This window comes from Hoplias malabaricus, chromosome 11, assembly GCF_029633855.1.
Source record: "Hoplias malabaricus isolate fHopMal1 chromosome 11, fHopMal1.hap1, whole genome shotgun sequence".
In the NCBI taxonomy this organism is placed as follows: Eukaryota; Metazoa; Chordata; class Actinopteri; order Characiformes; family Erythrinidae; genus Hoplias; species Hoplias malabaricus.
Window position 1 is genome coordinate 17,935,838 of NC_089810.1, and position 17,864 is coordinate 17,953,701.

Genomic DNA, 17,864 nt, shown 5'->3' on the forward strand with positions numbered 1-17,864 from the left:
GAGAGTGAGTAATATGCCAATGATATCACTTGAGTGGGAAAGCTCCTGAGTAAGGCTCTAAAAATGAAAGGACTCTCAGCTCTCAGAGCATGAGATCATCCATCGATTTAAATTCTTCAGATCCATATGAAGCCTTCTAAAGAGCTTAGTGTATCAGAGCTTTGATCATGATTTCACAGTATGTTTGTGTAAAAGTGATGTCATTAAGAAGAGTTTTGAAGAACAAGTAACTTTAGGTTTCTTTGGTGTATTTCCAGGGCCTGTGTCTATGTTGTCTGTTATTCATATGAATGCTTGGAATATGGGAGAGATGTACATTTTATTTATTGTGATTGCACAGTACAACCATTTGTTAAATGTTAAAATAAATTTTTAATATTGAAAAAAAGAGCTTTTTAAAGCATCACAGATGGCTACAACATGCAAATTATATTGTAATCAAACACAGCGCTTTTACATCTAGGTGCATCATTGTTTCCCTGGGTGTTTGGATGCTTCACGTCATTCCTGTAATCCAAGAAGCCCAATCCTTAGTCTTTAATCTATGTTACATTACTGATTAACCAATGCATTTTATTGGGGATAATGTAATAATTGTTGCGCAATGTGCAGCAATATAAGGAGTGATTTGTCAAAACTTTGCAAGTGCTTCCAGACTGCTTTACTACATGATGAAATTGAGCAATTACATCCTCCCATTCTCTGTGGCTTATATAAAAATGCTGAGCTGGCCTGACTGACCTTCATTTTGAATCAAGAGGAAAAGATCAAAGGGACTAAAAGAGAATTACATATTGCAGTAGCTTCAGTCTTGACTGGATAAAGGTTCAATAAGAATGGTGACCAAAGAGACATCCCTGTTATATTAATGGAATGACATCAGTAAACAGTGTTAAAAATTGTGCTCAGAAGCACACATTCAGTAACGTAGATGCCTGTGCATTAATATTAGAACAAACAAAAGATAAAATGTTCCTCAGGTGACTGAGTATTTCAATGCAGAATGTAAGAATGTTAGAACACATAAGTACAAAGATTCAGTGCTATGCAGGTTTATGCTGACTACTTACACATGGGGTCACTGGGTGTTCTTTTGTCAATGTACTGGTTGAAGTCGATGAGAAACTGAGTATTATTGGTAGACAGTTTTAGGTCCTGGCAATATTCCCTTAATGTAAAAACAAACAAAAACCAGCAACCATTAGAGTATGGAATTGAGATAAAAGTAAATTTTTTAAATTAATGCTGTAAAACATATCATATTTTAAACTTTATTGCATTACTGGCCTATGGATATCTGTTTCAATCCTACACACTTATTGTCAAGGGCCTTTATTAGATAAGAAATTAATAAAACAATGTAGGCCAATTTTAAAGTAGTATTACTAGTCAACAGTACATCCGGTATGCTAGGGTTTCTGTTCACATCAAGACAAGTGAGAGGCCTCCAAATGTTGAAAAGCATGAATCAAGATGAGGATATTGCTCTATTCCATAGGTGGTAATATTGACTTTTTTTGCTATTTCTAATTACTTAAGGTGAAAATATTTGGGAGACAGCTACTGCATGAAAACAAACACAGAGCAAAAGTGCCAAAAAATGAACCATCTCAAATTACAAATGAGTTTCTGTGGTAACATTGAATAAAAATGAAATAAAAACAGACAAAATAAAAATCAGCTACATAAAAACAACAGCTGTCTTTTTCCTCCAACATATTGTTCCACTTTAAAAGAGCTTCTGAATATAAGCAAACCAGAAAGAACGGCATTTCCCCACAATCTTTGATGGCCCCTTTCATTAAAATACATGCAGCAATTAAATCGCATCATGGTATTTTGTCTGTATCATGCAGTAAGGGTTTGGATGCCAACTGGCTACATGACCAAGATATTTATACTCTTGATGGTCTGTGTATGTTCATTAATTTATGCAGTGTATTGTGTGAGTTTTTCTTGTGCTGACACCTTCAGATCTACTGTTAAAGAGAAGGAGGGGTGGGGGTGGTCTAAAGGTGTGAATTTATAAGCCTTCAAAGTCCAATATGGTCTGGAAACTGTGCACATAAAGCTGTCACTGCTAAAAGTCTGCAGGAGGTCTGTGGTTTTCTCCATGTCTGTGTGTGTGTGACCTACCTGGGTGCAATAAAGGTGTAGCCATACTCCTCGAATTTCTCAACTTGCATAGTCTCAGAGACTGCAGAGAAAGGAACAGTGGGTTCAGAACGTCAAAATGTCACTGCCATAAAACACCCACAGGCTCACATAAATACAGAGCACTGTCCAAAACAAACACATAAAATATTAAATATTAAAAAACTACATATTTTGAAAAAAAGTAATATACTAAATAAACAAATGAAAGTACAAATGAAAATCATGCAAAATAAAAAAAAGAAATATTAGTTGCAGTTTATTTATCTGCATTCCCCCATAACAGATGTAATATGGCTGAAAACAATGGATGCAGCATGCAAACATAACTGGAGGTAAAATTTATTAATAGCAACCAACAGATAAAAGCAGTGCGCTGTACTTGCCCTTTTGCACTGTAGTGAAAATCCCATAGATTAGAAAAGAGGGAGAAAGAAAGAGAGTTACCATCCACACAAATGCTGCCCATCCTGAGAACTTGATATTCTCAACACATCATTTTATATAAAACATGCAAGGCCAGATGACACACGATTTCTGATGTTGCCCCAGACTGGCTCAGAAACAAAGGCAGCCCAAAGATTCTGCTGGGGGCAGATGAGCAAAGACAACCATGTGTAATCGCCCCTTTCAGCACACAGAGCAACAAAGAGGCAAAAGAGAGGATAAAGAGATTGAAAAAAGTGATCCAACAAAACACAATCATGCAAGATTCCTAACTTCAACCTGAACTTGAACAAGTTCAACTAGAATTAACAATGCCCAGCTTTGCCCTCCTGCAGTGCATGAAATGTATGAAGAAATAGTGTGGTTCTGATCTTTAACACTCATATTCATTTCTGGTAACTATTTATATCAGTAGAATGTGAATGTGATTAATAAAACACAATTAAAAATGAGCGAAGCTGTCTTCAGTTGCACTGCAGTAGCAGGGACAAGATCTGGTAACAATAAACAGGTGCTGGTCATAAAATTAGAATATCATGAAAAGGTTGATTTATTTCAGTAATTCCATTCAAAAAGTGAAACTTGTATATTATACACATTCATTACACACAGACTGATATATTTCAAGTGTTTATTTCTTTTAATGGGATGATTATAACTGACAACTAATGAAAACCCCAAATTCACTATCTCAGAAAATTTGAATATTGCGAAAAGGTTCAATATCGAAGACACCTGGTGCCACACTCTAATCAGCTAATTAACTCAAAACACCTGCAAAGTCCTATGAATGGTCTCTCAGTCTAGTTCTGTAGGATACACAATCATGGTGAAGACTGCTGACTTGACAGTTCAAAAGATACTGACACCTTAAACAAGCAGCGCAAGAAACAAAATGTCATTGCTAAAGAGGCTGGCTGTTCACAGAGCTCTGTGTCAAAGCAATTTAATAGAGAGGAGAAAGAAAGGAAAAAATGTGGTAGGAAAGGGTGTACAAGCAATAGGGATAAACATACACTGGAGAGGATTGTGAAACAAAACCCATTCAAAAATGTGAGGGAGATTCACAAAGACTGGACTGCAGCTGGAGTCAATGCTTCAAGAACCATCATGCACAGACATATGCAAGACATGGGTTTCAGCTGTTGCTTTCCTTGTGTGAAGCCACTCTTGAACAAGCGACAGTGTCAGAAGCGTCTTGCTTCCACAAAGGACTGGATTGCTGCTGAGTGTCCAAAGTTATGTTCTCTAATGAAAGTAAATTTTGCATTTCCTTTGGAAATCGTGATCCCAGAGTCTGTAGTAAGAGATGAGAGGCACAGAATCCATGTTGCTTGATTCTGTAGCAGAATCATTCTGTAGCTTGATTCTGTCTCCAGTGTAAAGTTTCCACAGTCAGTGATGGTTTGGAGCACCATGTCATCTGCTGGTGTTGGTCCTCTGTGTTTTCTGAGGTCCAAGGTCAAAGCAGCCATCTACCAGGAAGTTTTAGAGCACTTCATGCTCCCTGCTGCTGACCAACTTTATGGAGATACAGATTTCATATTCCAACAGGACCTGGCACTTGCACACAGTGACAAAGCTACCAGTACCCGGTTTAAGGACCATGGTATCCCTGTTCTTAATTGACAAACTCGCCTGCCCTTAACCCCATAGAAATTCTATGGAGTATTGTGAAGAGGAAGATGCAATACACTACGTCCAACAATGCAGAAGGGCTGAAGGCCACTATCAGAGCTACCTGGGCTCTCATAACACCTGAGCAGTGCCAGAGACTGATCGACTCCATGCCATGCCACTTTGCTGCAGTAATTCAGGCAAAAGGAGCCCCAACTAAGTATTGAGTGCTGTACATGCTCATACTTTTCATGTTCATACTTTTCAATTGGCCAGCATTTTTAAAAATCCTTTTTTTGTATTGGCCTTAAGTAACATTCTATAATTAAGATACTGAATTTGGGATTTTCATTAGTTTTCAGTTATAATCATCAAATTAAAAGAAATAAACACTAGAAATATATCAGTCTGTGTAAAATGAATGAGTATAATATATAAAGGTTCACTGTTTGAATAGAATTACTGAAATAAATCAACTTTTTCAAGATATTATAATTTTATGACCAGCACCTGTACTCCTTTATAGCTCATCATTATATGAGTATGAGTTTCAGTTGTTTCATTAAAGTGACAGCATGGGGAAGAAAACAATTTAGTTATTTAATTTTGAACAAAAAATAAAAAATAAGCAGAACATAAAAAAAAACACCTTTTTTGTTTTAGTCATTCCCTAGAGATACTAATGTGGAGCTAAAAATACACTTTATGTCCAAAGATTTGTAGATACCAGCTATCATTTAATTCAGGTACTTCAAAATCCAACCATTGTGGCAACTGACATTCACACCTCATTCGAAAAGCACAAAATGGGACGGTTGGGATCCCTGTAGTCAAATTACACCCTATTCAGTCTAAGGCAATGTTTCTCAACCCTTGTCCTGGAGGCCCACTGCTCTGCACATTTTAGTGCTTTGCCTACTTTAACACAATTGAACTCAATAATGGGCTGTAAATCTGTTGATTACTTTGATCAATGTCTCAGGGAAAAGGAAAAACACCCACAAACATGCAGGGCAGTGAGCCTCCAGGGCCAGGGCAGTGAAACCCTGATGAAAAGTCTTCTCAGAAGAGTCAACACAATTACTTCAAAGGGACAAACTACTTCGTAATTGATATTAATTTCATTAACCTTAACTGCAGAAGAAACTTTTCATCAAATAGTGCACATTAAATCTCTGCACTATTTATGTCATGCTTGGTCAGGAACCACAGGATTACTTCTTGAGGTAAATCTGTAAATGTCACTTTAATCATGCTCTTTCATCATGCTGCTATGCTGCCTAACTGAGACACTGCGAAACCTGTGATCAGGAACATGTAGTGTTCAAGACACCAAACTCTTCCTTTAGAAATACAGGTCTTGAAGGTTAATTGCACATGTCAGAAATTAAAGTCATATATGCACTGCATCCTTTGTATTAACCATTTTTGTGACTACACCCATGCCTCAATACTGTGTTTGCCTGCAAGTGAAGAGAATTTGGGGCTGCACAATATGTTTGATATACTAATGACAAGGTCAGTCAGTTAAATTTAGATACATTGTGCAGTACACACTGAAAAATTTAGGTTATCTGCCTGGTTATATAGTTCATAAAAACTCTATAGGCAACCAAGCATGGTTTTTCTATGGCATTACTCCAAAGAAGCCTTTTTGTGACCTTCATTTTTAAACATAGTACTTACTTTTTGCATTAGAACAAAGGCATAAGGTACAAAGTTTGTCAATGACTTTCTGCCCACCTGTTCTTCTCATCATTCCCTCAGCACAGATCCCTAGAGCCACACATCTCTCTCTGAGTGTGTCTCAGCTTCACTCTCTGCCTTAGCTCAGAGAAATGAGCCTTGAGGAGCTCCCTCAGTGCACAGTTAAACAGCTAACGCATCCAGGAGAGTCTAAGGAGGCACACAGAGAGTTGACCCCATATTGCCCACTCCCTCCTCTCCATCATCCACCTGAACCTGACTCTTTACGACACCATAAACATGTGCCCTGCTGCCTCTTAGCAAAAGGACAGATGGAGGGGGAGAGAGAGAGAGAGAGAGAGAGAAAGAAAGAAAGAAAGAAAGAGAGAGAGACAGACAGAGACACTGTGAAAACTCACCTTTGAATTAAAAACTTCTCAACAAAACATAGAGGAATTACTTTGAACTTACTGTCCAAAACATGGGATGATCATGAGCCCATATGTTCACCATATTGTATAACATTAACATAAAATAATTCAGTCATCAACCTCAGTGCGTAATTATGGATAAAAGCCACACTGTTTATTTGCAGTAAAAAGCATACTTCAGGAATGCCTTTAAATAAACCTAAAAGTGTGCATATTATGTAGGATAAAAAACTTGCAAAAGATTCATAAATGTTACCCAATTATACTGTGGCAGCACTGGGTGTGGGAGGAGCTGAGGAGATCATGGGGACCTCCCAGCATGCTTGGTGGCTGCCTATATGCTTATTTTTTATGTGTTTTTTTGTGTGTTCTGTGTGTGTGTGTGTGTGTTTAAGGTAAGGTGGGGGAATTTTGTATTTGTGGTGTCATGTTTATTTGTGGTGGTTTCCGCTAGCGGGGTGTTATTCACTCAGTATACCAAGCCCAAATTGTTGTTTATACACTTGCTCTTTTCTGCCTAGTGCTGAGAGGGTGCTAAATAAAGGCTGCTTGTTGCAGTAATGATCGTCTCGTTTCTCTGCCTCCAGTGACGTCAATATTACATGTGCATTAATCACAACTGACCTTTTAGAATTTATATTACCAAAGTTTTTCAAGTACTTTTGCAAACATGTTAGGTGGGCATTATGACATACATTGCAGATTTGTTTCAGTCCAATAACTAGTGTGGTGTTTGTGATCCAGAACTAAACATCCAACATCTGTTCCTGACCTCACTAATATTCTCATAGATGAAAGAGATCAAATCCTCAAAGCAACAATCCAACATTGTCCAGAAATTCTAGATTGGCACAAATTTAAATTATATAAATGTGGTTGTTACTATGGAAGTAAAACACATGTGCAGTTTGCATGCATATAATCAGCAACTCCACTATACAGAATAGACACATGGTCACTTCCATGCAGGAATATTAAAATCATAAATGACTGTATAGTGAAATTGTATTGAAGTTAAACGTAGGGAGTCTCTGAGGGTTTTGCATTGCAGTCCTGTGTTCACTGATCCTACTGCACAGTATAAAAATTGGATATCTCCTGTACAAGGAGCCTGAAATCTTTCTGGCTCTCTACAGAGTTGGAAGCAGAAACACATATCAGTGTTCATGCATACAGTCAATGGCTGGGAGATGCTTTTCATCAAACATGACACAAACTACAAAAGGTTACTGCCAAACAAGAAAGTGAGCATGTGAGTAATCAGCGAATTCAAGCAGTAGGCTAGATAAGCCAAGTCATCATGTATACAGAGAATGTACACAGGACATTTAATGGGCTAAGGGGAATATTACTTAGGAATGTGCATGGTGTGTGTGTATGTGTGTGTGCACTGGGTATGTGTATAGTGTAGCTCTGGCTGACTGGATTTAACAGGGCTCCAGAGGTAGAGTGTTTTCTGTCTGCCCAGTCCAGACACTTCGGTGCTGGGGAGAGTCCAGATCAAAGCCTGGTTTCACTGGTTAGAATGGGTGGAGGCCAACTGGCCCAAAACTTCACACAGCAAGCAGTCTTAAAACACTGAAATCACTCAATCACACTCACAAATACACATCTACACACACACGCAAAGACACATCTACACACACTTGCAGACACAGAAACCCAGAGTGGATGTGTTCCTACAAAACCACTACAGCTGAGGTCATCCATCCTACTCAAAGGCAGAACAGAGCAGTTACAGTTGAAAACAAAACACTGAAAAATAAGCAGCAATACTCACACATGGCTTGTTTTAGGTCCCCTAGGCTTGCTTCAATGTAGTGCAAGTTGTACTCGGGCAAAACCAAGGCCAAGCTACAGAACAAAGACACGCAGGAACATAAAAATTAAACTGGTTCAGCTAACAAAGCAATTACAGAAACATTATAATGATAAATGGGCTGAGCTGATTAAGTATGTGTAAAGGCAATGTTTGAACAGACCTGTAGTCTGTGCCATTGACTGGTGCCCAAGTGTAAGTTCTCACTCCTCGATCAATGTATCTCTGTCAGCACAAAACAGACCCCACCAAAAGCTCAGATGAAACAAAACACAAAAATGTCTATGCTATTTTACAGCTGAACAAACAGAATGGAATTTCTACACACCTCATCCTGAGATTTAACTAGAGTTTCAATTGTCTTCTCACCAGGGACCCTATCAATCATCATTGTTCTTATCTGGAAGAGAACAAACAGTTGTTTGAACATTTCATAACATCAAGTGCAGTTTGCCGACTACCTGCATTTCATCGACAACCAGTTCCTTTAAAAGCAGTCTCTTGCAAACAGATTGTGGTGGAGTTGAAAATATCTACATTAATGAGAGCACACACACAGTTTGTTGGCACAGCTTCCATTCTCTGTCATATCCCTAGAATAACACTCATTAGGATAACTCAGCAAGCTCAAGTGCAAGCTTAAGATCTCAGCTAAAAACAAAATCACTAATAGAATATTTGCCAAAGTTAGATCACTCCTGACTGAAATCAGATTGTGCACTTTTGCCAATCTTCTTTAACATGGGATTGTTTGGCAATCTTTATGTGCATGTTGGCACAATGGTTGTTTCTTGCAACAAATACAAATAATTAGGGCTTTTAATTGAAATAGATCCAAACACACAAATCCACAATAGTGTATCTGTTCATTTTGAAGTCATACTGGGTGAACAGTTATAAAATATATATCTTTTATGGCAGTGTTTCTTTCAGGATCATAGGTTGCACCATAACTCTGAACTGTTTACACCAATTCTGAAGGACACTCACATACATCAAGAACATAAAACTAAGATCTAGGTCACCACAGAAAAGGTATCAGACTTACTGCATGTGATCCTCATTCTGAGCATCTAATCCAAAATGTCACTTCTGCTGGCACTGTAAAGCTTACAGCTTAAATCTTAAAGTCTGCAGAAATTTGTATGCAAATACAGAACTGCCTATTCCTTTATCCATTTTACCCAGCAACTAAATCCACTCATTCTGTTTCTTTCCTTCTTTCAAACACTTGTAGTGTAATTAAAAAGTTTTCTAGTTTAAATTCATTTAGTGTGAGTGTGAAATGTAAGGATGACTACACATTCTAAGGAAGAAAAGTCAATCCTCATTTGGGAGATGCCCCACAAATCACTAGGGTACATTTTTTGTACTTTTAGCTATGTCCCTTGCAAAATGAATGTAGTGTTCTGTTGTATAATATATTCATTCATTGATTGTCTGTTCAGGGTCGCAGTGCAGCCTACATGGAATCACTGGGTGCATACACTATGGAGGAGGCGCCAGTCCTTTGCAGGGTGACACACACTCTTACATTTACTCACACATTCACACCTATGGACACTTTTGAGTCGCCAATCCACCTACCAACATGTGTTTTTGGACCCTGGGAGGAAACAGAAGCACCCGGAGGAAACCCATGAGAACACACCAAACTCATCACAGATAGTCAGCCGAGCGGGGCTTGAATCCACAACCCCATGGCCATGGAACTGTGTGACCGCGACACTACCTGCTGCGCCACCGTGGTTGTACATTTATATAATTATAACATTTATATATTATAAGTTGTACTGACATTGCCGAAGGATCCTTAAGGAAAGGTCTTTTTTGCGTCTGTGTGTTTGTGTGTGTGTGTGTGTGTGTGTGTGTGTGTGTGTGTGTGTGAGAGAGAGAGAGAGAGAGATTCCTACCTGGACCTTAATGTCATTTTCCAATTCAGCGTCCAGAAAGTCCAGTGTAACTGGTTCCTGAAATTTGGGATTCTAACAGAAAAGTTTACATCATGAACATTAAACACATTGTGATTAATGACATATTGTTACAATGTCATACAGCAAAGTAGGGATTAAAGGCTAAAATGGCAGCTAGATGTTACACTTCTAGGACTGAAAGCTCTCAGAAACAAGCGTAATAAATTAACATGCCTTGCAATAACACCAAACAAGGAACTCCATAGCATTTAGTTTTAGATTTGCCAAAGACAGTCCCAGGATCAGTAATATATGCAATTATCCTCACTGTCTTGCTTAAGGCTTTAAAAAGCTCTTGGTTTTGCATATGAAAAGGATATGGATTTGAGTTATTCAGTTCTACAAAACTGATGTATGTCATGAATAATAATACAAAAAGCCTTTAGTAGGCCCAGACACTAGGAATACCTTAGGTCTAGATCTCCCAATGTGTTTAATTTTAATTTAGAGACTTGTTGTAGTAAGTAATATGTAAGTAATAACCCAAATGTCTCATAAAATGTCACGGGTTATATTCATCAAATCAATAGTCTGTATACATATTTGATGACATATGTGGCTCCAGAAGAGCAGACACTGTGTCCTATAGCCAAGGCTGGACCATAAAGTTATAATTTTATGGCCTTGAGAACAGCCAACATAAATGTTCACTCACTGGAATGCATAACATTTGTGATTCATGCATACTGTATGTTTCATCAGTTTCATCAGGAATATGTCAAAGTGCTTTAAAAAGTGAACTTAAGGCAAACAAATGAAGTGACATTCAGTAAAATTGGATGTCAGATTCTTACATGACATATGCAGAGAACAGAGCAAGCATGCACATGGCCACAGATGAAGAGGATGATGATGATGATGAAGAAATGGAAAGCAAACACATGAAAATGAAGATCACACACGGAAATATACAGGCTAAAGCATACATGGAGTAAAACAAAGCACTGAATCATAACATTTTAGTGCTAGAGCTTACAGTGAACAGGAAAGCACAAGAGAGAGAGACTGAATGATACAGAGGAAGAGGGATGAATAAAATAAGACCTCAAACAAGAAAAAAGAAAAGAAAAGAGGTGCATATATTAAGGATGAGGAGAACAAAGAGAAAAAAGTGAAAGAAAGACATGTGAAAGCGAAAGGGAGAATCAAAGAGGGAGGGAGGGATGAAGAGGAGGGCAGCAGAGCTGAATATGAAAGTGGAACACGTAATGAGAGCCAGGCAGAGAAAGAGAGAAACGGGAGGATTTCAAAGTGTCGGGGTTGGGCTGCACTCGGCTACTGCCTCCCCGAGGGGGGGGCAAATACCTTCCACACATGATTGGCATGTGTCTGCTACATGCGTCAATCTTCCACAACCCCTCTACCATACACGCAGCACATAGAGCGTGAGATTGGCATATGAAAGACATCTTCCCCCATTATCTGATTTGCTCTGGAAATATGTAAACACCATTTCGTTTTCCATCTGCACCAATGAAGTAGGAAAACATTTGCTGGTCTCTGTAGAGGTGCAGACGTGGAACTATTTGCCCCTTAGTTTAGGTATTACATGCCAATGATAGCATGTACAAAATGATTCAGTGAGGCATAAAATTAGATAATTAATTACAGTGCTTCACATAATGGCAAAGATCAGCAAAGATCATGGCAGTATTATCCATACTGCTTCAAGCCTCTCTTGAATATGACTCACCATTGAATCTGTTGGAAAGTTGCTGAACATTTTTACAAATATTTTCTAATTTTAAATACTGAACTTATAGTCCCTCTGTAACACTGGAAAGCAAACCAAATAAATATATATGCAAAACATGTTGTACACTTATGAATCAGTCAAAGGTATATTTGATGTTCCCCATTATATTTTGTTTATATCTCACAAAACTGAGATTTAGCAATCTGAAGTATGTCCAACATGAGGGCATTATATATACACAGCAAATTCACCAGTGTTAAATCAACACTACTAGTATTAAATTAACACTGAGAGTATTGACACATTATCATTTTTACACTAATGGTGTTGATTTAACACTGGTGAACTGTGTAGTTCAGTAATACAGAGTGCAGTTAAATGTGTTTACATGTATCACAATTATACACTCATTATCAGATTTCACTAGTTATACGTTTATTCGATCATAGAGTTGATTACAGCCATTATCTGAATTTAAGAAATTGAGTAAAAAGGACATGGAATTTTTCAGTGGTTGGGTTTTTGAGCACATGTATACCATTAAATCTGATTTGGTCTGTTCTGCACATGTGCGGAAACATAACCAGAACAAGACAAGCTGCCCACAAAGAAGAAAACACTTATTTCAACACTAAATCCCAGAAATGGTGACAAATGACCACATTTTATGCAACATGGAGCCATAAACCCCCAGCTATTTACCAATAAAAGAACTCCATATTTAAAAAGAAATACGTGGTAAGATGTTAAAATGTTACATTACAGGCTGCATTTATTTAATGAGTAATTGGCAATTTGTTAAGAAAGAATTTGTTAAAGGAAAACCTCCATATGTATTTACAAAGAAATCTGATTACTGACTGCCACATATTGACCACATATTTTCTCATTATTAGATTACTGAATGACTTGTAAAAGCATTGAATTTGTTTTTGCTAGAATTCGGTTTGCTGCAGTTAGGTTTATTATGTGCAAGTTAACATACTCCATGTTAGAATTTTTATTTCCCATCAGTAAGAAAAGAAAAAATACCTAGAATGTTGCCTTTAAGTTCTGAAAATGGACTAAAGTTCATGTGAAAATCTTTGGACATTCATTTTCTTATGTATCAGTGAGGATTTTGTACTTTTCTTTGTACATGAAAACATGTTGGATGAAATAGTATGATACTTTAATGAAGGCCAAACTGATAAATATGAGTCCAGTATCCATAAAACAGAACACAAAAACAGACTTACAAACCATAGACGCAATAAAGAGTAATCCGTATTTTTAATCCTGATTTGACAGGTTTCTGGCCTGCTACAGTTTTATCCATGTGGAACGCCTGAGCTAATCAGGAATGACTGTTACAAACAGGAAGTATTTGTTTGAAGAAGAATTATCTCTTCACTTCCTGTGTTCCACCCAAATCCCTCCACCATAAGAGGATGTCACTCCGTACATAACATCACAACAATGTCACAGAGGTGATATTGTGACTACCAAATCCAGAGACTAGTGAATCTAGGTTATACACACATTATGTACAGCTTGAGAGTGTTTTGAAAAAGACATTACACAAAGGACAAGGGAACAATTTTGTTTCAGTTTTAGTTCTTTTGTGTTTTTTAAATACACACCTCTATTCATGTCAATCATCCTTTCAGGGCTAAGACAGGCTAGAATCTCGCCTACAGATGAACAGCAAGATTATTCAGAACCTGTAGTGCAGCCAGAATTTTACAGCATCATCAGAACTGGCAGGAACCAGTGCTGAATGGCGGAGATGTGAAATGGATGTAATTAGTGCACAGTGTGGTGATGAAGTGTCTGGAAAACAGCACTGTGATAACATCATTAACTGCCCAATCTTCAGAGCACTCTCGTGGAGACAGCAGGAAATACCCAAATGCCTAATTGGCATGTTTAAAAAGTTTCTGCTGGACAGACACACTTCACCAGTCATATAACAGTAACTGTTCTTTTAAACATAATGTGAAAGTTAAATCTGATATTTGATATCAGATATGCAGCTTTCTTTGTGGTCACAAAGACAAAAGGTTCAAATTCTAGAAGTAATTTTGCATATTAGAAGGTCAACACATATTTCTCAATGTGATTTGACAGATCTACTAATATATATTTGTAAAAACTGCTGCGATGGCTGCTGACTACCTCATGTATACTAATGTCCAACAGTTTTTTCATATTAATAGGGTAGGAAGCAAGTGGGGTGGGCCCTATGTGCAGTTCTAATAAATTGGAATAGGATAGTTTACATATCCTGTGTATAACTATAAATAATATTACATTTCAAATATCCTCATTATACAAACGGTTCCACTGGCATAACCCCATTGGCTGAAAAGAATTCAACTCATGGTGTTACTTGGTACAAGAAATTGTCTTGTACATGGTACAAGACAATTTATTATTATTATTATTATTATATTATAAATAAATATTATTATTTTATTGTTGGTTTGTGTTTGTGCATGCATGTGTTTGGGTTTAGCTACAAATTTGCATTAATTTTCTAAAACAGAAAATTTAGTTTCCACAACATTTTAAATATATATATATATATGACCAGAAGAAAATTGTGACCACTATTAATTTTGAAACTTGTTGTTGGCTAATGTCAGTGTAGTGTTAAGTTTGTTGTTGCAAACATGTCACATTTTATTAGTTATAATATGGCACATTACTGAAAGATTTGAAAGTGTGTACACATCATTGTGTAGCAATTTCTAATCCCAAACCACTTCACAGCTTCATAAGATTTTTCTTTCTTTCTTTTTTTTTTTTTTTTTTTTTTTTTGAGATCAAGTGGGGCTAACAATGTGGTTGTGGAGAGAGCATGTATAGGTCAGTTGGTTTATTCCAATGATATTTCAATTATTTCCTCTTTTTTGGCTCAATGCCAAACCATTGTATTATTGTGTATGATTGGAAATTAATTAAATATCTAGCTAAAGAAGCTCATGAAGTCAGGCACTAGACCGTAAAACTATTCTAATGGCAAGATCCTATAGCAACTATATTCTACCGTAGACTATTAATGACACTGATCTAGTATTTTACTACAGAAAAATCTACTGATGTCTTACCTCATGGTAAGTTACAGCAAATTTGTTTTTTAACCTGATGTCACGACGAAGTATCCTCTTCTAAAGATAGATGTGGAAAAAACAAGGTAATTTCATTCCAGGAAGAAAGGTATAAGGCAGAAAGGAACTGCAAAATATCTAAACAGAAGCAAGAACTGGGAATAATCTCAGTTTTCCCTCTGCGGAAGGTGGAAAAGCTGACTGCTTTGAACTCAAGCCTGTGAGTAGTGAAGGGAGCTGGCACTGAGAGGCCATCGTGCTGTGAGAGCGTGTGAGTCATTTCCACATTATCAAAATCAAATCAGCCATCGACCAATGTGTTCAAACATCTCCTTTAAAAACAAATGTGCTCCCCAAAGCGCTCCCCAGACTTCCTCCGAACTTCTGCAGACAAATTCCCTTCTGTCTTGGTGAGCCCAGACCTGCATGCAGCACTTTAATCTGTTTCCAGTCTATCTGGCACCCTCTGGTTAAGGGGCTTGTGCTTGCGTATCCACGCTGCTTAAGGTTAAGTACAGGGTCCATGGTTCTGAGATTCAATCCATGCCTACATTGTCTTACTCAATCAGTGTGTGAGTGCCTTGACCATAACGGATCACATCTCAACATCTCTCCATGAGATCAGGCCTTCAGAGCATATCACAGCCGGCTTCTGAGAGTTAAATAAAACACACGTATGGCCTGCTGTCCATATGGACATAACAGTCCTTATTTTACACCTTATTTTACATCTTGTTATATGTATTCTTCCTTATAAAATTGTGGCATTTGGGGTTTGTGTTTTTCTATTTGCCTGGCCAACCATTTGTGTATTGTTCCTGAAAAAGCAGTCCAGCAGTTAACAGTTTTAATTGCTGTAACAGGCAGATATACGTTTATTTGTGACATCACAAGAAGTCTTCAAACAAATGACCAAGGGTCTGGACACTAAATACAAAAATGTAAAAATGATTTCCTAATAATTCCTGCTTTTCATGTTATCAACCCCTTAACATGCGAATCTTCTGGGAGCTATATTTGATGTTTGCTTTGGTCATGCTGAACAAATTCTGGTCACATTCATGACATGAAAAAAACTTAAAGGAACCCCGTTCTGGCTTGAAAGGTTATTTCAAAGGCAATAATGCAAAACAATGGAAATGCAAGCCAGAGCAACACATCCATGATTTTGCTTTTTCCTCTAATCTAAAGGCTAGGGGGTACAACTCTGGGAGAGATGGAAACCTGTCATAACACTCAATCGTATTAACTCCAAGTATGGGAGTTAGTTCTGCTTATTTGATTTGACTTGTGTTGTGGGTAAAAGTTAATGCCCCCCATATATCTGACCTGGAGCTTTGTTATTTTAATGCACTTTTAACAGCACACATCACACTGAGCTGACCCAGCATTTCAGCACTAATGCTGATATATTTCAGCACTTTTTCCTCACAAGAACACCATACCTCCTCCGGCACACAGCTTCCAGAGCCCAGGAATCACAAGCGCTTGAAATACTTGCAGGCTTATGTGTGCATAACTCACACTCTGTGGCTTGTGATTACGATATGACTTTAAATCACAGAAAGTGTAAACTATTCGCACCATGTGTCATACACATTTCTGCAGGTTTTACATCTTAGGCTGTGGGGTATGTCATGGGTGGGCGGCAGCTATCAGTGATGAGGTGATAGATAGGGCTTTTACTATGTCCACACAGAGAATGAAAGACTGCCCTGATTATCCTCCACATCATTCACAGCACACAGACACACACGGGTTTCTCTCCAGCATTAATCACATATGCTTTGTGTCAACGATGCATACCACCCTGTATGTGCAGTGGAAGAATCAAAGAGTTTCCACAGATAGGCTGATATGTACATGGCTGGGATCAATTGAGAAATATATATGCAAGTTCACTGCCAGTTTACCGTACATTACTTCAGGCAAACTGCAAAGGTTATGTACAAAATGCATCCAGCCCATGGACCATGTTCTGAGGAGCATGGAGCCCTGATTACACCTATTCGTATGCTGCAAATGCATGTTGATACATTCTAAATCTGTGACCTTCCACCTGGACTCTGAAATCCACCTCAATAAGTCAGTGTAGAATGTCTGAACGGGTTCCCCAGTATATTCTGCCTTTTAGGTGCTGAAAAGTGTTTGGAGTTATTTAGCTGATGAAAAGAGTCTGGATATTTTTAGGTGCTGACTGTTGAAAACTATTTGGAGTCAAGCACTGAAAATGCAAGAAAAGGTGCAATAGAATGGGTTTGTGTTTCCTTTTGCAATAGTTACAAGACAAAGCAAACGAATCTATTACATACTACAAAATAAATGAAGACAATGTATGACTGAATTGGCTCTTGCTGTATCTTGTATCCAAACTTCATAGAGACACATTGCATTCATGGTATTTATATTTTAGGCATGTCCAGTTCCAGGGTCTGAACTTATCAAACACCTGTAATGGTTAACATCATGAGAAGTGATAGGAGGGCAATAAAGTTCTCTCATGGCTGTGGCATCACCAAGTATCAGACGTATCAGAAGTAACCAGTGATGGATGATTCATTAAATACAGACTGGAATGTTTGTCTCAGTGTTGGTCCCATTGTCAATCACAAGTGTAATCTCACCGAAAACCCAAACATCTTGGGATGCTGAAAAATATTTGGACTTATAAGTCAGTGGAAATTTTCTAAAATATGCCAAATATGCTTTCCTTGTATTTTGAGAAAAAAATGATAAGACATACTACATATATATATGTTTAATGTGGCTATTTTCACACACTTCTAAAAGGTGGTAAGATACAGGGTGCCACTGGTTTTTAATATCCTTAGATGTGTGGGTGCTACAAACTGTTTGAAATATCTGGAAGAAAATCCAAAAGCAGGGAGAAGAGTGCAATCAAATTGGCTTTTCTTGTCTCTTGAGGTAAGATTTATAAGACTCAATATA

At 37.7% G+C, this 17,864-nt stretch overlaps 1 protein-coding gene across 3 annotated transcripts in view; it reads right to left on the reverse strand.

Annotated features, from left to right (window-relative positions):
• The window catches only part of LOC136709361 (voltage-dependent calcium channel subunit alpha-2/delta-1), a 65,794-nt gene that overhangs the window by 18,991 nt on the left and 28,939 nt on the right, over positions 1–17,864 (reverse strand). For 2 of the 3 annotated variants that reach the window (XM_066684512.1, XM_066684514.1), the window contains exons 16-21: positions 10,068–10,139; positions 8,483–8,554; positions 8,318–8,379; positions 8,116–8,189; positions 2,137–2,197; positions 1,071–1,168 (exon numbers count right to left, since the gene is read on the reverse strand). In XM_066684512.1, the coding sequence (XP_066540609.1) occupies positions 1,071–1,168; positions 2,137–2,197; positions 8,116–8,189; positions 8,318–8,379; positions 8,483–8,554; positions 10,068–10,139 (439 nt within the window). The remainder of the gene's footprint in view (positions 1–1,070; positions 1,169–2,136; positions 2,198–8,115; positions 8,190–8,317; positions 8,380–8,482; positions 8,555–10,067; positions 10,140–17,864) is intronic. The other variant, XM_066684513.1, reaches the window with a different exon arrangement.